Genomic DNA, 22,918 nt, shown 5'->3' with positions numbered 1-22,918 from the left:
AAAGGGTCTAGGCCCGAAACGTCAGCCTTTCTGCTCCGATGATGCTGCTTGGCCTGCTGTGTTCATCCAGCTCTGCACCTTGTTGTCTCAGATTCTCCAGCATCTGCAGTTCCTACTATCTCTGATTCAACTTTAACCTTATATAAACTTGTGAATCACAAAGAGTTTCTGAGGGCTGTCAATGTCCACAGAATCTCCCAGGGGACTTCTAATGTGACTTTACAGTTATCCAAACTATTGCATGGCTTTTTTAATTCAGTGTTTTCCAAACATATTTCAAGTCAGCTAGTTATCTGAAAATCTTCCTCCTGTTTCTAAAGATCTGACATGAACACTTTGCTTTCATGTATAAACAATAATGTTCTCACGACTGTTGTCAATATTAGAAATGGTTAAGGATATTAACTGGAATAGTTTTGCAACCAGAGAGGTGACTGACTGTAATGCCTTCCAAATGAGCGAGGTGTAAAACCTCCTGTCACGTTTCCACATTGGTCAGACATGACCTGGGGCTAATTATCCAAATGTCAACTTCTGCCTGTGTTGGTTAGATAGAATCCCTACAGTATGGAAGCAAGCCATTCGGCCCAACAAGTCTACACCAACCCTCTGAAGAGCATCCCACCCAGTCCCACCCCCTTACTCTATCCCTGTATTTCCCATAGCTAATGCACCTAACCTACACAGCCCTGAACACTATGGGTAATTTAGCATGGCCAATCCACCCAACTTGAAGACAGTTAAGTACTGCAGATGCTGGAAGCTAGAGGCAATAAATGTGGAGCTGGAAAAGCACAGCAGGTCAGACAGCATCCAAGGAGTAGGAAAGTCACATTTATTGACTCTACCAAACTTGCATATCTTTAGACTGTGGGAGGAAACCAGAGTACCCAGCAGAAGCCTGCACAGACACAGAGAGAATGTGCAAACTCCACACAGATAGTCACCCAAGGGTGGAATTGAACCTGAGTCTCTCATACTGTGAGACAGTGTGCCAGCCTAGAAACTCAAACTTGTCAAATGTTTTGAGCTCTTTGGGGACATAACAAGCAGGATAGTGAAAGGGAACCAAGGCATGCAGAGAATTTCAAAAAGGCATTTGATTAGGTACCACATGAAAGGTTACTGCACAAAATAAGAGCTTATGATATTAAGGGTGATATCATTTTAGAGTTTTGGGAAATGGTGATACTTGGGTCATTTCGGGCTGGCAAACACTAACTAGTGAGTGTCGTAGGAATCAGAGCTGAGCCTTAACAATTTACAATCTATATTAATGACTTGGATGAAAGGGCAGGCTGTATTGTAGCCAAATTTGCTGATTCTACAAAGATAGGTAGGAAAGCAAATTGAAGAGAATACAAGGTGACTACAAAGGGCTATAAATGTATTATGTTAATGAGTAACAAATTAACACATGAAGTGTAATGTGGAAAAATATGGGGTTTCCACTTTGGCGGGCTGGACAGAGCAGAATGTGATTTAAGTGGAAAGACTTTGTGGAATGAGATAGTAGGAACTGCAGATGTTGGAGAATCTGAGATAACAAGGTGTACAGCTGGATGAACACAGCAGGCCAAGCAGCATCAGAGGAACAGGATTTTCTGAAGAAGGGTCTAGGCCCGAAACGTCAGCTTTCCTGCTGATCTGATGCTGCTTGGCCTGCTGTGTTCATCCAGCTCTACACCTTGTTATCTCTATGAGGAATAATTTATTTTCTTGGAAAGTATGAGTTTTTGGAATTCTCTTCTGCAGAGAGCTGTGGGATGTGGATTTGTGAATATATTGAAGCCTGATTGAGGGTGATTTTTAATCGATAATTTGTCAAGGATTATGGAGAAGAGACAGAAAGGATTACTGAGGAGTTGAGACCAAAACCAAATCAGCCATGACCTAATCAACTGGCCAAGCTGGCTTGATGGACCCAAATAACCAAATCTTGCTTCTGTTCCTTCTGATCTTGTAATGTGACAATCTTGGAGGAGTTTTTGTTGCAAATCGCAAAGTTGAGAACAAATTTTCCAGACTACACAGCAACCTTGGTGAATTTTCCTTTGGAAATGTCTGATCGGATGATCATTAGGTGAGGGAGCAGTTAAAACCCATGTTTTGCCTGAGTGATGTGATCATGAACCACTCTGACTGAGTTAATGTCCATTTCAGGGTATGCCTCACTGGATGATTGCAACTGGCTGTCACCCACAATGTAGCAAAATATAACCTGGCAATTAGCCAAATTTTACATATTACCATTAGATTAGCTGTCCTGTAAACCAAAACACCACACATTTTTAATTTTCAGCCTTTGGCAAATTAATTGCCCCTTTTGCATTCTATCCATTTCCAAATTAAACTTTCTGAATCTATCTTATCAATGGTCTTAAGTAAAGTTCATGTGAGAAGTATTTTTCCTAACTTCAATTTCAAATCACATTGAACAATCTACTGTACAAAAACCATAAGGTGATGATTTCTCACAAGACCTAGATTCATCATGTGATTAACAAGCTGGTTTATCTCAATATTTACAGGAATCCCAATAACACTGCCAGAAAAATATTTCTGGCATTTGCTAATCAATTATTTCATGCAGCCATGTAATTCATACAAAGACAAACATTATAATCAATTATTTTGAAATGAATTATTATTAGTTATGGCAAAGTCCAAATCTAATTGTGTCAGCAAGACTTCAAGAAAAACTTAATAAGATGACACATCCAATAAATATTTAACATACTTTGCTTGGATTGGTTATGATTGCAAAAATAATTTCTATTCTGGTATTTAGTGAGAATAAAAGTTCTGGTCTGCAATACTTTGTGGAATTAAAATCAAATAATGAGTCAATACTGATGCAGAATGCTAGAGAAACTCAACAGGTAGGACAGCTTCAGTGGAGAGAGAAACTGAGTTAATGCTTCGAGTCCAGTATGACTCTTCCTCAGAACAGAAGTAGATCTGAAGAGGAGTCTTACCGGATTCAAAATGTTAACTCTCTCCACCGATGATGCCAGACATTCTGAGTTTCTCCAGCATTCCCCGTATTTGATTTGAATTTCCAGACTATCTGCAGTATTTTATCTTTTATGAGTGAACCGATGCTGGATTCACATACATCTCTTGGAAACCTGGACATGATAATGGCCTAGCAAACTATTGAAATTGAATTTGAATATTCTAGGATTATTTAAGTGCATGTAGTTTTAAACATCAGTAGTTTGGCATTTTTCTGTTAGTGTTCAGAGGAATCTACGACAGCTGAAGAGTTGGTTGCCAAGAAACCCAATGAAACTCGATAAAGAGGCTCTACCAGATCTGGAAGAGACTGATTGCTACACTGCACCATTCAGTAGAGCACGCATGCATCAGTAAGTATGTCACAAACACCTGTATGTTATATAAATGGAATTTCAAAATAAATTTATAGCATTAATTTGCATTAATGGTGTAAACTTACAGAAGTGTGAGAAGTTAGAACGGTCTACATTAACTTGTGTCTCTCACCTTCTCTTTTATGTTTTAGGTTAAGCCCCTCGATTATACTATTACCTCTTGTTACTCTACTGATGTGCAAAATTTCAATGCGGACTTTTACATTCTCTTTTTTTTCTTCATTAAAACCTTCTTCAGCTTCACCATAAACAACAAAGACACATTTTTCAGTAATTCAACAAGGAGCAGGATCGTGCATCACATGTTACAAAGGACAAAATATGAAGATGGAAAATCCAAAATGGGTAAAGTTTTAATTCAGTCATTATTTTTAAATTGTAGCACAGGGATGGTTTCTCTGTGAACAACCTACCGATCACCAAAAAAGTGTTGCAGCATATTAGCAATCTCATTCCTGATAAAGGGTGCCGACCTGAAACATTGATTCTCCTGCTCCTCTGATGCTGCCTGGCCTGCTGTGTTCCTCCAGTTCCACACTGTATTGACTCTGACTCCAGTATCTGCAGTTCTTGCTATCTCCAAGTGAGTGCAATCTCACTTGTTGTGTGAACACATCATACGTTGCGATCCCGCATCAGGAAGGCATGTTATTTCAATGTCATGGTGAGCCACTGAAAATAAAAGGGAGCTGGTTTAGCCAGGTTTGAAATAAAAGGTCAGTCTGATAACCTCTTCTGATCTTCATCCAGTTAACCTGGTCAAAAATATACATTTGTGGATCAGTGACAATTGTGAGATAACAAGGTGTAGAGCTGGATGAACACAGCAGGCCGAGCAGCATCAGAGGAGCAGGAAAGCTGACGTTTCCATTAAGAAAGGTCCAGACCCAAAACGTCCACTTTCCTGCTCCTCTGACGCTGCTTGGCCTGCTGTGTTCATCCAGCTCTACACCTTGTTATCTCAGATTCTCCAGCATCTGCAGTTCCTACTATCAGTGATAATTGCGTCTTGTCTTATGAATTTTTGTTTACTCACGAGATGTGAATATCTCTGGCTGGGCCGATATTTATTGCCCATCCTTAATTGCCCTTGAGAAGGTGGTGGTGAGTTGCCCCCTTGAACTGCTGCAGTCTGTGTGGTGTAGATAGAAACATCATGCTGTTAGGGATGGAGTTCCAGGATTTTGAGCCAGCAACATTGAAGGAACAGAAATTTCCAAGTTAGGATGTTGAGTGACTTGGATGGGAACTTGCAGGTGGTGGCGTTCCCATGTATCTGCTACACTCGTCCTTCTAAATGATTGTGGCCGTGGATTTGGAAGGTGCTGCCCAGGGAGCGTTAGTGAATCTCCAGTGCATTTGTGGATAATACACACTGCTGTTACGGAACATTGGTAATGGAGGGAATGGATGTGGTGGCAATCAAATGGGCTACTTTCTGACAGTATTTTGTAACTTTGTAACTGCGCCCTACCTTGGTCAGCACCTTAAAGAGAGTGGGAGTTAATTGTAGTTTAATATAAAACATCTGGCTGTTTAAATTCTACATGAATTGAGTAGATATTGTGTTTTTAGCAGTATAGAATTTCTTTTGTAACTGGGCCAAAGTTGTAATCGCATGAAAGAATTCTAACCGTCCTATGTGTAAAATCACTGACCGATATGTATATTCATATGGTGCTGAAGGTTCTGAGACTCTGGGTTCCTGTTGTTTCGGGCAGGAGAAATGTGTGAGTGTGTATTTGTTACAAAATAGATGTTGGGATTCTGGGTTCTAACAACAAGTATTGGGTTGAGTAACACTCTCATTAGAGAAACTCTGTAGAACAGAGTATCCCTCTGCCAGCTCAATTTCTTGATAAATGGAGTGAATACCCAGGAATGAACAGCAGAACTATATCCTGTGCTGCCGTATGAACTTTCAAATATCAAACCTGGAGACCAATAAATGAGTAGGCGAAGGCTATCCAGTGACCTGGATAATCTGAGATAGCAAAGAAGTCAGAGTGCCGGTCCTCTCATTTTTTATTGATGTTAGCACTGAGCTCTGCTTTTCTATCGCTAAACCTATGAGTTTAAGCATAGCCTTTATTTTACATTTAAGTTGGTTTCCATATTTACTCTGAGTGGCAAAGTATTTATAGCAATAAAAATGGCAGGTTGCTCTGACATTTGAGAAATAATCCATTGTACGAAGCATGATGAACAGCAGCTAGTTAATGCACAGGTCTTTGGGACTATTGTCAGGGTTATAACTAAGTATTGAGACCCTACTATAGCAGTTAAACAATTATTATTTGCAGAATCTTACGATCAATGTTAATAAAAAGCTTAAGATACAGAAAAATGAAACTCCATAACAATAAAAAGGCAAAGTTACATTCAGCCGAGGTTCCAATGTTGAGGATGATCCCATACCCTGGGATCTGAGCAATGTGGGTATGGTGAGATGCGTGGCAGAATCAGGTGACACGGACGGCACGGTCCAAATCAACATCAAGATCAGCTCTTTCCATCTTTTATGCTTTCACAAGCCGACGTAGTGAGATTCTGTCTCGGAAGTCAAGAGGGATCATTGCTTGTTGAGTGCCTTGTTAATACCACAATTAACCGTTTTAATATTCAGCTTCTGGTGATACCAAGCTTGATATTAGGAAAAACCTGACAAGGAAAGTAGACCAGATTCTGCTTGCTGCTTGCTCTGAACCACTTCGATGTGAGCTGTAACCAAACCGCAGTCCAGGTCACAAATCACAGGCTGCACTCACTCTTCCTCCAGAGATACAGGAATCTGACACCTGTCCATCCATCATGGCCGTCTGGAACTTGTCCCATTCTCTGAGAGTTTGGTCTGGAAATACAGACCTGCATTGCAGGGCTCACCAATGACTTGTCTTGAAAGGCTGCAGCAGGGACTCTTTGCACACAGGGACTCCCAGCTCATAGACTTGGAACAGGCTGTAGCTCGGGGATGCTCTGTTAATGTTTGCTGACTCAACACCTATCTGCTTTTCACAGCATCCCAGCCTTGCCACAGTCACACAGCCAGACAGCTTGTCTTGATGCTCAGCAGTCCTCAGCTGTCGGGGGAGTCTACTTCTTACTGTACGGCCTTGTGCCATGCTGATATCAGGCCTACTTTATGTGTCATAAAAACCGAAAGAACTGCGGATGCTGTAAACTAGGAATGAAAACAGAAGTTGCTGGGAAAGCTCAGCAGATCTGGCAGCATTCTTGAAGGAAAAAAATCAGAGTTAACGTTTCAGAACATGCAGTTCTGAGGAAGTGTCACCGGACCTGAAACATTAACTCTGATTTTTTTCTCCACAGATGATGCCCGACCTGCTGAGCTTTTCCAACAACAATTTGTCAGGAACCACAGCAGCAAACACACAGGATGTGCAGCAAGCAAGCAATGAAGTCATCAGATGTACCTGCCTGTCAGGGTTCCCGACAGAATCAGGCAGGGGCAGCCTCTCATTACAGTCCATGGGATTGGCCATTGTCGGACATGTGGTCGGGAGCATTTCTCAGTCAAGGAAACTTCAGCTCTGAGCCACAGACTTCAGTCATTTGGGGGCTGCAGGCTCTGGGGCAAGGCTCAGTGCACTTGTGAAGCGGGGCGGGAAGCAGGATTTCAAAGTGGGACAGACTGTACTGCAGGGTGAAAAAAGGTATTAAGAGGGAGGGGCTTTATTAATGATCAGTAACCCATCAGATTCACTGTGGGGGTCAGTGAATGACCACTCCAGGCATGGTTCCATTATATGCCAGGGTATGGATTGGAAGGAAAGACAGGGTAGGCACATGTAGCCGGGTTGGGTGGGGGACTTAGAAAAGTGTTTTGAATCCCTGCCAAGGCTCTTGAGATCTAAAACTCACTCCGCTGGCCCCCGTTGCTCAATCTGCATTCTAGACCATTTTCTGGAATGGGGCATTTGGATGCTGGCTACTCCACCCATGGACTGTAGAAATGGCTCAACGAGAGCATATTAAGGCCTTAGAAAGGAGTTCCCTGTTGACCTCCAGGTTTCCCTATGTGGGCTCAGTTTCAGATCCTCGGAAAAGCTGCCGATCCTTCCTGATTACATGCTTGGTGTCAGAATGCCCCAAGGAATGCCCTGCGCCCCCATCTTCTCTCCACTCCTCTTCCTCCCATCCTTCTCACCCCCTCCTCTGCTTCCCCTTCACTTCAATCCCCTCCTACTTCTTTTCACCTCATCCTCCTCTTCTCCTCCCTTTCCCCTCCTCCTCCTCCTCCTCCTCCTCCTCCTCCTTGTCCTCGTCTTTCCCTCCTCTTCCCCTTGCCCTCTTTTCTCCTCCTCACCACCATTTTGCACATGTGAAACTACCAATTCTGTTTTAAAGCTACTGTTGAAACTGAACAATATTGCTTTTAATTTCAAAGAGTCAGGGGCTCCACCATCCTTTAAGTGCCCTCTCCCTCACTTCCCTTCCATTACAGCCTGTTGTGACACCTACCTCTGATTGCTCTCGTAATCTCTGATTGGCCGCCTAGCCTCAGATTTGTCTCCCATCCTCTGATTGGTTTCCTGACCTCTGATTGGTCACCTAGCTTCTGATTGGTCTCCCAGATTGTGTTTAATCTCTCATTCTCTGATTGGCTTCCTGATTTCTGATTTCTCTCCCAGCCTCTGATTGGTTCCTCAACTCAAAGAATCCTTCATTGGGCAATCATCCCATCTGCAGGACAACCTGGGGTGTGCCCCCATGAACTTCGGGGTGCTGACCTTTTGCTTCATTGATAGGTCTGCGACCTGGAAACAGTTCCAGTCTGTATTTCCTGCCATGAAAGGTCAAACCCTAGTTTAAAGTGATGCCAATGAAAAGTCTATCTTTAGCTAACTGATGCCAGCAAATGGATAACCAACTTGTTGATGAGTGTACTGTCTGAAATTTCAATCTCTCCTTGCTCAGCAAATAATTGGATGTTTCTCTTTTCTTCAGGTTTGAATAGGTTACTGAGCAACGGAACATATGATGCTGCCTTTCCTCCACATGAGGTGAGACAACTTGAAGATTTATTTGTTTTTAATTAGCTGGGGAAGCGAAATGGAATATCACATGCTTCTCAAACTAACACAAACATTGCTGGCGAAACTCAACACGCCTGGCAGCATCTGTGAAGGGAAAAACTGGATTAACATTTTGAGTTGAGTGACCATTCTTCAGAACAAGTCTCAAAAGGTTAACTCTGTGTTCTCTCCACAAATGCTACCAGACCTGCCAAGTTTCTCCAGCAATTTCTGTTTTTGTTTCACATCTTGAGCATCTGCAGTCCTTTGCTTTATTATGTTGCATGCTCCTTAATGCTTCAGAAACATATTTCCTATGATTGCTTTGGTTTGAAAATGGTTTGGGTGCATTGAGGTAGATTTGCTGTCATCATTGCAGAGTCGATCACCCCACCTTGACAGTCTAACCCTGATTTCTGATCCATTTGGACAATGGACAAGTTCATAAGAAGTGGACAATCCCATCCAACAGATTGGCTGGCGTTCAGTGGTGAAAACTTTAATACCCTTAAATTCAAACTGTTATATCATTAAGTCCCCATGTGCTTTATTAGCTCACACAAAAAAAAAATGTCAACCATGTCTGCAGTTGCTTAAATATAATAGTCTGGAATTTGAGGGATTTTTTTTATGGCTGACGATCAGTGTATGCAACTTTTAGCATCTGCAGCAATGCAGAGAAACAGACAAATATTGATTTACTCATCCAGTCAATTTAATCTCCAATATTCACAGCTCACAATGGGCCAACTCATCCAAGGTTTGGTAATTATACTCATCTAGCTACTCTGCTCCTCTTTACTGATTCTGGCCTGCAGCTCTCGTTTTTTTTTCTGGCCTGAATGTCTGATTTACACCTCTTCAGTAATGGGAACCACATACATTCATAAAACCTTCCAGCAGAGTGCTGGATCAGAGCTGGAGGGGAGATCAAGCCTCTTTTTTACAGCTGCCCAAATGTCCCAGAGACTCTTTGCCAAGGAGACTAAGGAGGTTTGAGTTAAGTGGGTGAGGCATCAGGGTGCTAGGTGGGTAAAGGCACCGTTTGGATAAGGGGTAGGGTGGCACGTAAATGGATTAAAACAATGGGTGGGTTTGCTTTAGATGTGGCGGAGCTGTAGAGTGTCTGGTGGCTGATGGGGTTCAGTGCAAAGTTGGTGAAGAAGTTAGCTGGGCTGGTGGCAGTCAAGTGTCAGAGATGTGAGTCAGAGGGCAGGATGAGCCAGATGTTGGGAGGTATCAGGTCTGGGCATGTGATTGGGTGTCAGGTGGTTCATTTGGTATTTAATGGGGTGGGGAGGTAGGAAAAGGGGCTGGGAGGAGGTGGGCGGTCATGTGTCCTGGTGAATCAAGCGTTCGTTGGGTATCAGTGGGATGGTTTGGTGTACAAGGCTTTTTTTTTAGATTCATTCATAGGATGTGAGCATCAGCGGGTAGGCCAGCATTTATTGCCCATTCTTCATTGCCCAGACGGCAGTTAAGAGTCAACCACATATTGCTGTTGGTCTGGAGTCACATGTAGGCCAGACTAGGTAAGAATGGCATATTCCTTCTCTAAAGGACATTCCCGAACCAGATGGGTTTTTCCTGACAATCAATAATGGATTCATGGTCATCCTTAGCATTTTAATTCCAGATTTTATTTTTATTGAATTCATTTTCCACTCTCTGCTGAGGCAGAATTTGAACCCAGGACCCAGAACATTACCTGGGTCTCTGGATTAATAGTCTCGCAATAATACCACTGGACCATCACCTCCCATCATTGTCAGGGCTGGATTGAGTGCCCAGGGTGAGGTGGGGTTTTGGGTGGAAGAGTGTCAGTGTTTGTGGATGGGGGGAGGCAGCTGATGGGGGTCAGCTATCCAGAAGGATATTCTCAGTGAAGGAAGGCTTGGTGCAAATGATTTGGGCTGTCTTGGTGTGAGTTAGAGGAAGCTTTAATTCCTTGAAATCTTACTGTGTAACCGTTAAGTGAGTTGGAACCCTCTGAATTCTCCAACTCTAACAGAGTCAGGACATTCTCAGATGCTGGATAATTGCCTGCTGGAAGTTTCAGCTTCTTGGGCAATTACCACCTGATCATGCACAGGGGCGGAGGGGGCTGCTTCCAAGAGACCCCATGATATATTTGTCAGCGTCCAGTCTCCGACTATCTGGAAGATGAGGATCGCAGTGGCCCCCTCTACGTTGAGGACACCAAGCGCAATCAGGATGACTGCTTTGTACTGAACCTCCTGCTCAGTCAGTAAGCATGACCCTGAACTTCCAGTGGCTTGTCAAATCGATTCTCCGTCTGACTCCCACATTGACCTTTCTGTACTTCTCCCGCCACGACATTCCAATGAAAGAAGGGCAAGGATTGTCTCAGGAACGAAAACAAAGTTGCTGGAAAAGCTCAGTAAGTCTGGCAGCATCTGTGGAGGAGAAAACAGAGTTAACGTTTCGGGTCCCATGACCCTTCCTCAGAACTGATGGCGGCTGGGAAAACGTCAGTTTATGTGCAGAAAATAGGGAGGTGGGTGGGGTAGGGAGTAAACGATAGGATAGAGCCCAAAGAGAGAGAAAGACAGTTGGACAGACAAAGGAGTTGCTAATGATCAGGCTGGGAGGGTGAATAGTTGTTAATGGGGACTGTTAGTGACTAACAACAGGGGGTGTGTAGTGGCAGGCTATGTGGTAACAAGGCCTGGTGTGTGTGGTGGGGGCTGGGACATGGGAGAATTCAGGCCCTAAAAGTATTGAACTCAATATTGAGTCCGGAGGGCTGTAGGGTCCCCAAGCAGAAAATGAGGTGCTGTTCCTCCAGCTTGCGTTGGGCTTCACTGGAACACTGTAGCAAGCCAGAGACAGAGATGTTGGCCAGGGAGCAGGGTGGTGCATTGAAGTGGCAGGCAACAGGTAGTTCAGGGTCTTTTTTGCGAGCAGAACGTAAATGTTCTGCGAAGCAGTCGCTAAGTCTACGCTTCGTTTCCCCAATGTAGAGGAGACCACATTGTAAGCAGCGAATGCAGTAGACTAGATTCTTGGAAGTGCAGGTGAAGTGTTGCTTCACCAGGAAGGTATGTTTGGGCCCTTGGATACTGGGGAGGGAGGAGGTAAATGCGCAGGTGTTGCACCTTCGCCGGTTAAGGGCAAGGTGCCGTAGGGCTGTGGGGAGGTGTTGAGGGTGAAGGAAGTATGGACTAGGGTGTCCCGGAGGGAACGGTCCCTGCGGAAGGCGGACAAGGGAGGGGAGGGGAATATGTGTCTGGTGGTGGCATCTTGCTGGAGGTGGCGGAAATGGCATCTGATGATCTTCTGGATGTGGATGCTGGTGGGATGGTAGGTGAGGATAAGGGGAACCCTTTCGCTGTTGCGGGAGGGAAGAGAAGGGGTGAGGGCAGAAGTGCGGGAGATGGGTCGGACCCGATTGAGGGCCCTGTCGACAACGGAGCTGGGGAATCCTCAGTTGAGGAAGAATGTGGACATTTCGGAGGCTCCCTCATCGAAATTGGCCTCATCTGAGGAACTGAGAGAATGGGATGGAGTCTTTACAGGAAGTGGGGTGTGAGGATGTATAGTCCAGGTAGCTGTGGGAGTCGGTGGGTTTGTAATGGATATTAGTGGCTTGTCTCATTGTCTCATTTTTTGATTCGGCTCTCTGGAGCTTTCTTACATTTAAGCTTTTAGATTGAGATTTAGATTTTATTGTCATGTGTACTCAAGTACAAGGTACAAGAGGACAGAGAAAAATATACAAAGTTGCCACACGCAGCATCTTAGTTACAGACGTTACAAATTACCTAGTTACAAAGTCTTAGTTACAGAAATAGACAAATGAAGAAATAAGTTAAAAGTTCAGCACTACAGTCTTCTTAGCATAAAGCAGAAAAGAAATAAAGTTAAAATGTCAAACATTACAGTCCTTTCTTGAGCCACAAGCCTGCAGATGCTCCAAGCTGGACTTCCCCAAGAGGACTCGTTCTCCACTTTGCAGCCACTCGCAAGGCTTCTGGACACAACATTGAGTTCTACAAAGTTGGACCAGCACCTCTGCTTCCACCTTGGTTAATGTGTTTGTTCTTCCCCCTTTCCCTTTATTCTGTGGCTATGATTGTTGCCCAGGAATTGCAGGGGAGCACTTGCCACCCATCCAGTTGCAGCGGTTTCTTTGTCTTCTCTAGTGGGGCATGGGTGTCGCTGGCTGGTCCAGCATTATATTGCCAATCCCTTGCCCTTCAGAAGGTGGTGGTGGGCTGCCTTTTTGAACCGCTGCAAGCCCGCACTCCCACTGCCAGTGAGAGCGAGTGGGGCTTGTTCCAGTAATTTAAGGATAACCAGAATAAAGACAAAGTGAATGTAACTCTGGGGCATTTTCCCACAGGGCTGACTACAGCATGGAGTGGGCAAAAACTGGAGGGGGGAATTGGAGTGCTGATTATACCTATGGCACTAACTTCCGGTTCCAGACTTCCTGCCACAGTGCAGTGGCAGGAGATAACCCATTGAGTTAGTTTCGGACTTTCTTCTTTCCTATGCCTTTATGTTGCATCAAAGTTTTGTGTTGTTTTATGTGGCAGTTCACACCTCCTTTGTTTATTCACTATTTTCATTGCCACTTGTTTAACTGTTGCATCATGAAATGGTTTTATTATTTAATCTCTCCTGCCTTCCGCCCAGTCGCAAATCTTCTCTTTCATTCCTTTCGCACCACCCCCTCTCCTCATCGTCCTCTGCCTTAGAAACGTCCGCACTTCCATTTTGCTGACATTCTGCTCATCTAGCTGTAACATTGGCTTGAGAGTCTAGGACCGGAGGTCATAATCTCAGAAAAAAGGAGTCGCACATTTAAGACAGAGATGGGGGTCAATTATCTTCTCTCAGAGGATTGTGAATCCATGAAATACTTTACCACAGAGGGCTGTGGAGGCTGTGTCATTGCGTACATTCAAGGCTGAGATAGCCAGAATTTTAATCAGTAGGAGAATCAGCACTATTGGGATATGCACGATAATGGAGTTAAGGATTATCAGATCCGCCATGATCTCATTGAATGGGCAAGCATACTTGATGGGCTGAATGGTCTGCTTCTGCTCCTACGTTTTATGGTCTTTGTGTCTCCAAAGATACCTGCCCCGTTAGGTATTTTCAGCTTTTTTGTTTTTGTTTGTTCTTACCTCAGATTCCTATCATATGCGATATTTGGAACACTACAATTGTTGAACAGCAGGTTGGTGTTATGCCAATAGCTTGAGGTTGAGCCAAAATGGACTCGTTCGAATAACTTTGCACTACCCTTGATCGGATATCCACAATAGATACATAGGGTTTGGATAATAAATTAGTAGACAGGGTACGTTGAAATCTGAGCCTAGTTCAGCAGGTTTTAGAAATGCTTAGGCTTGCAGAAAGACAGTGTGTGATATGAATTAATTTTGAGAGCTTGATGATATTTTGTTGAGACTTGAAAAATGATCAAGCACACAGTGATGTGCACGCAATTCTAATCTATTCAGTAATTCTCTGAATCTTCATTGTTTCTACTGAAGTTTTTTTCAATACTTTTTTTCACATTGTTTTGCCAAGTGTGGATTTCTGATGAGCTTCGCTTTCGTTTGTCATCTTAAAAATTCTTTGCACCTTGGTGAATTGCTTTCTCATCAATATTCCTTTGAATGCTGGCACATTTGGATATTCTGGGATGAAATTTTAAGGAAGGTGAGAAATCCCATTGTTTGGGACTGAAAGCAGGACCCCTCCCCCACTTCTGTTCCTGAGAAACCTTGAGTTGACATTCTACTATAATAACAAGGTGTAGAACTGGATGAACACAGCAGGCCAAGCAGCATCAGAGGAGCAGGAAAGCTGACGTTTTGGGTCTAGACCCTTCTTCAGAAAAGGGGGAGGGGAAGGGAATTCTGAAATAAATAGGGAGAGAGGGGAAGGCGGATGGAAGATGGATAAAAGAGAAGAAAGGTGGAGAGGAGACAGACAGGTCAAAGAGGCGGGGTTGGAGCCAGTAAAGGTTAATGTAGGTGCAGTTCCTACTATCTCTTGACATTCTACTGCCAGAATGTTTTGGAATAGACCGCCAAGTTTGCATTCTATTTCAGGGCAATATCTGCCGGCCACGCTACCATCTCAATCAGATATCAGGCAGTCCTGGATTCCCCAATGACTGATGGTTTTGAACTGAGTGTGTCTGTTCCACCCCCTCGCTGGTACCAGACAAGGATACCCCACAATCTCGGATGGAGCTGCATTCAGTCATTGGTGCCCTATCTAGAGATACCCCGTTCATGGGCTACCCTGGGCACTTGCTGGGAACCCACAAGGGTTTAACCACTTGTCGGCCCGTGTGGGTGCAGCATTTCCTGATACCAATGAAAAGCTGGCAGGAGAAGCAGGAGCTGGCCCATAATTGGGCAGTTGGTTATCACAATTCACCACCTACTGACCAGCTTGTACCAAGGATCCTGCCACTTGACAATGTGCCAGGGCAAAGGGAAACAATCAAGTTTCCTGCCCAATGGCTTCTAGCTGCCCATTTACATGGCCTTGTAGCCTCCCAGTCCATTTCCATTCAGAGTCAGAGAGGTCTACAGCACAAAATAAGGCCCTTCAGCCCATAAAGTCGGCACCACTCAAACACAAGCAACTAACTATTGTAATCTCAATTGTACATTTAATGACAAGTATACATCTAAATACTTCTTCAATATAATGAGGATTTATGCCTCCATCACCCCGCCAGACACTGAGTTCCAAATTCGCCAAGAAGTGTTTACCCACATCCCCTCTAAACCTCCCACCCCTTACCTTAAATCAATGTCCCTTCATCATTGATCCCTCCACCAAGCGGAAAAGATTCTTCCTGTCTACACTGCTTGTGCCCCGCAAAGTCTTAAAAATTTCAGTTGTGCCCCCTCTCAATCTCTTCTGCTTTGAGGAAAACAACCCCAGCCTGTCCAATCTCTCTTCATAACAGAAATTCCTCCTGCCGAGGCAACATCCTGGTAGATCTCCTCTGCACCCTCTCCAGTGCTATTCCATCCCTCCTACAATGTGGATTCCAGAACTGCACACAACACTCCAGTTGTGGCCAAATCAATGTCTTATACGGTTCCAGCAAAACCCCACCACTCTTAAACTCTGTGCCAAGGATAAAGGTCTGTTAAAATCCAGTCCTTTGTTTTCATCGGTGCGTACTGATTTCTGTTCCTCTGAAAGTTTTACGTTGTGTGATATAAACTGCACTGTCTTATGTTTTAACCTTGTGGAAACCTGTGACCCCAGTCATCCAGCTCCTCACTGGGACTGTAATCCATCGCTCTGCTTTAATTCAGGCTTCCATCATATGCATATAGCTTCATGTCGGGAGGTTTTTATTTAGGAAAATACCTTGTGCCAACTCATTGCAAATTTATGCTTGGACACCCCAGGCCAGTTACAGTTTGTCCACTACAAAGCATTGGCATTAACCTGGTTTCATTTGGTAGGTTCATTTCCAACCATTTTATTATTTAACGTAAAATACTGCAGATGCTGGAAATCTGAAACAAACACAAACTCAGCTGGTGTGACATCATGTGTGGAGAGAGAAACAGAGTTAATACTTCAAGTTCAATATGACTCTGAAGAGTCGTACTGAACTGTAAGTGTAATGTTGATCCCTTTCTCTCTTTTTCTCTCTTCCTCTCTCTCACACACACTTGTGATCTCTGTCTCTCCCCTCCTCTTCCTCCTTGTCTCTCCCGCTCTCTCTTGCTCTGTCTTTTTCTCTCTTCCACTCTCTCTCTCTCTCACTCATGGGCTCTCTCTCTCTCCCCTTTTCCTTCCCCCTCTCTCCCTCCCCTTCTCGCTCTCTTTCCCACAGAGGCTGCCAGACCAGCTGAGATTTTCCAGCATTCTCTGATTTTATAATTTAACTGGGTGTCAATAAAGTTCAATGGATCTAAACTTCGCTAGTTGTGCTTAGTTGCATTTTACAATTCCCTACACAGATGCATCTAGATGTTGTCAGCAGTCTTCATCCATGAATAGATGGAGTACACAGTTCAATAACTCAAATGGATCCAGAGACAGGGCATTAGCACAGAATTCTTTTAGAGTACACCGCATATTGTTCTTTGTATAAGCCGATTTGATGAGGTGGTTCCATGCTGTAATGGTTAGCACTCTAGACTTTGAATTGAGTAATCTGAATTCAAATCTTGGTGAGATGTCTTTGGGTTGGCATAGACAAGATGGGCCAAATAGCCGCCTCCTGTGCTGTATCATTTCTATGATTCTAACTCTCTGGTGCATGTAACTTTGTATTGCCTCCTTCAGAGAAACAGGGTCCTGAGTTTATTTTAATTTCAGTCATTAATGAGGGAACTGTTGTGGTTAATGGGCCAATACCTTCATGTCTTTAGTAGTTGCTGTCAGATCAATTCTAGATTTAAAGCTGGCCTTGTTGGCAGCCCTGAGCTGCATTGCTGTTAATTTTGGTTGCTCATCCTGGCTCTGCTTGAAACCTTGCTGTATTTTTATTGATTCCTTCATTGGTTGCAGCCATCATTGGTAAGGCCAGCATTTGTCACCCAACCCAAAATGCCCTTGAACTGAATGGCTAACCAGACCATTTGCCAACGATTGACAATAGTCATCGTGGCCATGTTACTGAGATTAGCTTTCAGATTCTGTTTTATTTTGATTGGATTTAAACTCCATCAGCTACTGTGGCCCATATCTGTGCCTCTGGATTCCTGATCTAGTGACACCATCTAGTGACTAGATGCCACCATCTCTGCACATAGCTCTTCGGCAATCCTAACCCTTTGCCCTAAATGAATAAAAATTGCTCTTCAAAAATACTTTCAAGCCAGAATGAAACTACCACAAGAGAAAAATGGAAGGTGTGCAGGAAAGAATGAGAGATAATCATTGCTTACCGTTAATAGCACTGCACTTTACTAACTCAAAACCAAGCAAAAACTTTAAGGGAGGGCAGAGTCTTGGAAATATACAGCACCATCTATTCTACATAACAGAGGTACTTTGCAGAAATGTCAGTTGATTTCCTTTTCAGAAAGTTAGATTGTTTGTCTCTGATTGGAGCTGCAAGTTCCTTTTCTTTTAACACGCTGAAGTTATCAATGGTTGGAGTAAAGTATTGTTCGGCAAGAGGCAGAATAACTGTTCCGTAACATGACAAATCACATACTTAGGAACATTGGACTCAGCAATACAGCTAGACCAGTCAGTCCCTTTATCCTGTTCTGCCAATTATAAGATCATGGCTGATCTCATGCAACTCCACTTTCCTGTCTGTCTCCTGATAGCCCCGGCTCATTTTGACAGAGAATTACACAGTCCAATGACCCTGTGTGAAAAAGAGAGAAAGGTAGATTGACCTCATTGTTGTCTTAAAGGGGAGACCTCTTAATGTTCAACTGAGACCTATTGTCCTAGTTTCCCTCCATCCACATTGAAGGACAGTGTGACAGACAAGAAGTACAAACGGATACATTTTCAAATCCAATGAAGAGCTAACAGCTCAAAAGGGTGAGGCAACATCCTGAAATCCATCACATTAACATGTACCATCATAAGATCATGAGAAATAGGAACAGGAGTAGGTCATTTGGCCCTTTAAACCTGCTAAACTATTCATAGTGTTATAAAGTCGTGCAGCAGGGAAATAGACCCTTTGGTCCAAGCAGTCCATGCCCACTATAATCCCAAACTAAATTAGTCCCACCTGCCTGCTCCTGGCCCATATCTCTCCAAACTTTTCCTATTCATGCGCTTATCTAAGTGTCTTTTAAACATTGTAACTGTGCCCACACTCACCACTTCCTCAGGAAGTTCATTCCACGCACAAAATACTCTCTGTATAAAAATTTGCCCCTCATGTCTTTTTAAATCTCTCTCCTCTCATCGTAAAAATGTGCCCCCAGTCTTGAAATCCCCCATCCTAAGGACATGGCTGATGTGACCTTCCTCACATCCAGTTTCCTGCCCTTTCTCCATAACCCTTGATTCCTCGACTGATCAAGAATTTCTCTGTCACTCTCAAATATATATAACAACGCTGCTCCCACAGTTCTCTGTGGGAAGGAGTTCCAATGACTCTCAATCCTCTGAGGGAAGAAATTCCCCCTCATCTCAGTCAAAAGCAAAATACTGCAGATAGAGAAAATCAGAAACAAAATGAGAAAATGATAGAGATACTCTGCAGGTCTGGCAGCATCTGTGGAGAGAAGAAGAGTTAATGTTTTGAGTTCCGTATGATTCTTCTTTGGAACTCAGTAAATTCAGTTTGAGTGGATATCCGATAGCCCTCAGTTTGGGCTTGTTGTTGCTACATCCTTACCTCAAGCTGGATGCTGTTTAGTTTATGCACTGGAACTCCAGAGAGAGGTGAGGATTTTTGGTTTCTCATGGTCCCTGTTTTAAAAAAAACTGCAGTGAATGGAACAAGGTTGGCCAGGTGGATCTCCTTGAGTATGAGTTCCCTGATTGGGGCTGTTAAGCTGGGCCAATCAGGGAGTCCTGGCTGACATATATATAATCAGAAATCTCAGGGATTCTCCTCACTCTATGGACAGACTAGGAACTAGCTGATCAGAGTCCATGTACTGTGCGCAAGTAAATAAAGGGTGACTTGCTGACCGGAAACTGGCATCCATGGCGTTATTTAAAAAATCCAACGCATGGGCAAGGAGCAGGTAATCCGAGTTAAGTTTCAGTTCTGTGATTTCTAATTAAAATGTAAAAACATTCAAGCAACAAAGTGAAGGAGTCACGTCTTTAGAACGAGTATGATTAAGAATCACGTGTGAGAGGAAATGTCTCCTACGTATTTGAAAAATATCTGGCAACCTGAGTGCAGGCATCAGTGAGCTGAATTACATGCTGATAAGTTTAATCAAAATGCAGAAGGTATCTTGCAGAGAGGTATATTCTGTGATTATGTTTGTATAATGTAATTTTCTGCAATTGGCGTTTGTGTAAACTTCAGTAATTCTCTTGCTTTCTATTTATTATTCAGTAGCTAGTTACACTTGAAATGAGTTCCCAATATCATATGAAAGCCGTTTCTACCTTTGATCTAAACTTGCCCACAACAGCAACTTATTTGACACAGTGAAGTTTTGTGACAATATCAACCTGAAAACATACACGAGGACTGGCCCTATTTAAGCCCCGCTGTGGATTTGAGTGATGTCTGCATGTGTCCCCTTCAAAACAATTTTGCTACATAGGGACTTTTCTGAAATTAAGTAGTTTCAGTTGCCATTCATTTGCCCTAAATGGTCTGTCAGACTAGATCGTGGTATAAATTGGAGAAGTGCCACGAAAGGGAAGGAGGGAGTAAATGTGGTATTTGTTTTAATTTTGTGAATGTGAGTCTTGATTCCTGTTAACTAGAATCTCTGATGTACATATGAATCATCACATACTTGACCAGTAACCTTTGGCTGAGGATGCATATATTATAAATGATAAGACTTTGTTTAGCGAGTAGCTTAAACACTTCTGTCTGTACTTTCTTATGTTACACACTCACTGAGAGTGACAGTCTGCTGGCCTGTAGCAGACAAGCTTTCAAAAGACAGTCCACACCTTGTTTTATTTTCTAGGAGAATATTATTCTGCAGAAGCTTCCATACAGCTCTCTTGATAGGTGCTGCTGGCTTCATTGTACTTCAAGTCCACTGCTTGCTTCAATGCCAGTATCTTTGACTTCAAAATTAACCTTCGTTTAAACACTAATGCAAAATGACAATACTGGAAATCAGAGCTACAAACGGAAATAATCAGCAGGTCAGGCAGCATCTGTGGAGAGACAACCAGAGGGTTTTTATTTACTAGATCACAAGGAGGTGATGGCCTGGTGGTTTTATTGCTGGATTGTTAATCCAGCGACCCAGCTAATGTTTTGGGGATCTGGGTTTGAATCCTGCCACGGCAGATAGTAAAATTTGAATTCAATAAAAAAAAAATCCATTGATTATCTGGAAAAATCCATCTGGGTCACTAATGCCCTTGAGGGAAGGAAACTGCCATCCTTACCTGGTCTGGCCTACATGTGACTCCAGACCCACAGCAATGTGGTTGACTCTGAACTGCCCTCTGGGCAATTAGGAACGGACAATATGCTGGCCTAGCCAGTGACAACCCATCCTGTGAATGAAGGAATTTTAAAAAATTATGGGATGTAGAAATCGCTTGCCCAGCCAGCATTTATTGCCCATCCCTAATTGGCCAGAGGGCAGTTAAGATCAACCACATTGGTGTGGGTCTGAAGCCACATGTGGGCCAGACCAGTTGAGGATGGCAGATTACCTTCCCTAAAGGACATCAGTGGACCAGGTGATGACAATCAACATTGGTTACATGGAGTGTAGTGAGTTACCTGACTGTTGGAGCTATCAAGTTGTATTTTTATTATTTCAGATTTTCATTGAATTTAAATCCCACTTTCTGCCATGGCGGGATTCTAACCTAAATGCTCAGAGTATTAGCCTAGGGTTCTGGATTGCCAACCCAGTGACATTAACACAATGCCACCATCTCCCTTAGCTAACAGACTGAATTTTGCTGGTTTGCGGCAAGTTCTGTCATCCAGGCCAAATGTGGGAAGTGGCAAAGCTTGGAGATATAGGTTATTGACAATGGCCCAATGAACAGGCGCCACTGGGACTGCTTTCTAACTAAGAAGGGCATGCCACCTCCAAGGCTGATAGTCCAGGCAAAGGACCAGCAGCACAATGACTTCAGTGCCACCAGGGGGCAGCACCACCAATGAGAGTGTAACTCTATGACACTGCTCCCTTGATGTGTTGGGGGTTTGGGGGTGGTCGTAGCGGAAGTTGCTGACTTAGACAGGCCCCATTGCTGGTGGGGGTTAGGGATTGGTGGATTTATGAAATATTGGTATTGTTGTTACTAAGTGGAAGCTCATGGCACTCATGGTGGCTTCTCTGTTGACCATGGGATATCCATAATGGAAGATCTCCTCCCTGAAACATACTGGGAGATCACCAGGCATTTTTTTTTTTTTTTTGCTGGGCCCTCCTGATGCGGAAAATGTATTTGGCTCAATTGTTCTTCAGATTGGAGAGTTTGTTAGCTCAGTTGGCTAGATGGCTGGTTTTCAATACCAATGCAAACGGTACGGTTGAGTTCCTGCACTAGCTTAGGTTACTAAGAAGAACTCTCCTTCTCACAGCCTCCCTGTGCCTGAGGTGCAGTGACCCTTGGGATTAACCACTACCAGTCATATCTCTCTAATGAGAAAGCAACCCTACGGTCTAGTTGGACTATGGCAACTTTCTATCCACTGCTATCTTTCTCGATTGGCGATTCACACCTACCCTGACTTTGTCTCATTGCTTTAATTACTGAGTTTCTTTGTAAAAGGAACGAGAAGAAGAGGACATAGATTTTAAGAAGCAAGGGTGTTGAGAGAAAAGAACCTATTTTGCATAGCAAATAGTTAGTGCCTGACATGCACTACCTGGAAATGTGGTGGAGACAGGTTCAGCTGAGGTATTTAAGAGAGCGTTATTTAAATAGAAATGGTGTACAAGGGTATAGGGAAAAGTCAGGAAATTCACACTAGTTAATGATGCTGTTTTCAAGAGAATGTGCAGATTTGATGAGCTGAATGGTTTCCTTCTGCACTGAAACAATCCTATGATTCTGTGAGTTCTTTAAAGAGCTGGACAAGCAGTTGAGCCAACGACCAGGTGAAACAATATGTCAGCAGCTGTGTGGAATCCAGTGGCAACGTACACGCTGCATACGTAGTTTTCTGGAATGACAAATTGTAGACTGGGCCATGAAATAAATCTGAGAGAGATTTCTAAGTGGACTAAATGGATGCGACATATTCTGTATTGCTTATCAAACACTCGAGATACATTACACTGACAACCTCTCCCATTGTTTTGTCTCCTACCTCATTCCCAAAGGGGTCAGAGAACTCCGACATTCTAACCTCATCGAATTCTGGGTATCAATATTCCATTTTTGCTATTTTGTCTTGAATCTCAGGTACTAACACTTGAGGAAATCTTTCTTTTCAAGTTTCACATAACTTTAATGGTGTTTTTTTTTCCCCTTTTATTTCTGTACAAGCTTCAGTGCTTTATTATTTATCTACCCTCAATCTGTCAAAACCTGTGGATCAGAGCATTCTTCCTTCTACCTCACTGGTATCAGTCATGTCCCATTGTGTCTCCATTTTTCTCCCAGTTTATCGGTTATGCTCAGGAACTTAGATTTGACAATGTTGGCAATGTTGCATTTTGGTTATGTTCGGGCAGGTTATATGCTAGTGGCATTGTTGCTGGACTGTTAATCCAGAGACCCAGATAATGTTCTGGGGACCTGGGTTTGAATCCCACCATGCCAGATGATGGAATTTGAATTCAATAAATATCTGGAATTAAGAATCTAATGATGACCGTAAATCTATTGTCGATTGTCAGGAAAAACCAATCTGGTCCT

At 43.4% G+C, this 22,918-nt stretch overlaps 1 protein-coding gene across 1 annotated transcript in view; it reads left to right on the top strand.

Annotated features, from left to right (window-relative positions):
• LOC109935611 (anoctamin-3-like) overlaps positions 1–22,918 on the top strand; it is a 197,521-nt gene that overhangs the window by 167,793 nt on the left and 6,810 nt on the right. The window contains exons 6-8 of the mRNA XM_048606894.1: positions 3,240–3,371; positions 3,634–3,740; positions 8,364–8,419. Of these exons, the coding sequence (XP_048462851.1) occupies positions 3,240–3,371; positions 3,634–3,740; positions 8,364–8,419 (295 nt within the window). The remainder of the gene's footprint in view (positions 1–3,239; positions 3,372–3,633; positions 3,741–8,363; positions 8,420–22,918) is intronic.

The sequence above is a fragment of the Rhincodon typus genome, chromosome 17 (assembly GCF_021869965.1).
Source record: "Rhincodon typus isolate 14 chromosome 17, sRhiTyp1.1, whole genome shotgun sequence".
In the NCBI taxonomy this organism is placed as follows: domain Eukaryota; kingdom Metazoa; phylum Chordata; class Chondrichthyes; order Orectolobiformes; family Rhincodontidae; genus Rhincodon; species Rhincodon typus.
This window is presented reverse-complemented; position numbering and strand designations above follow the sequence as displayed.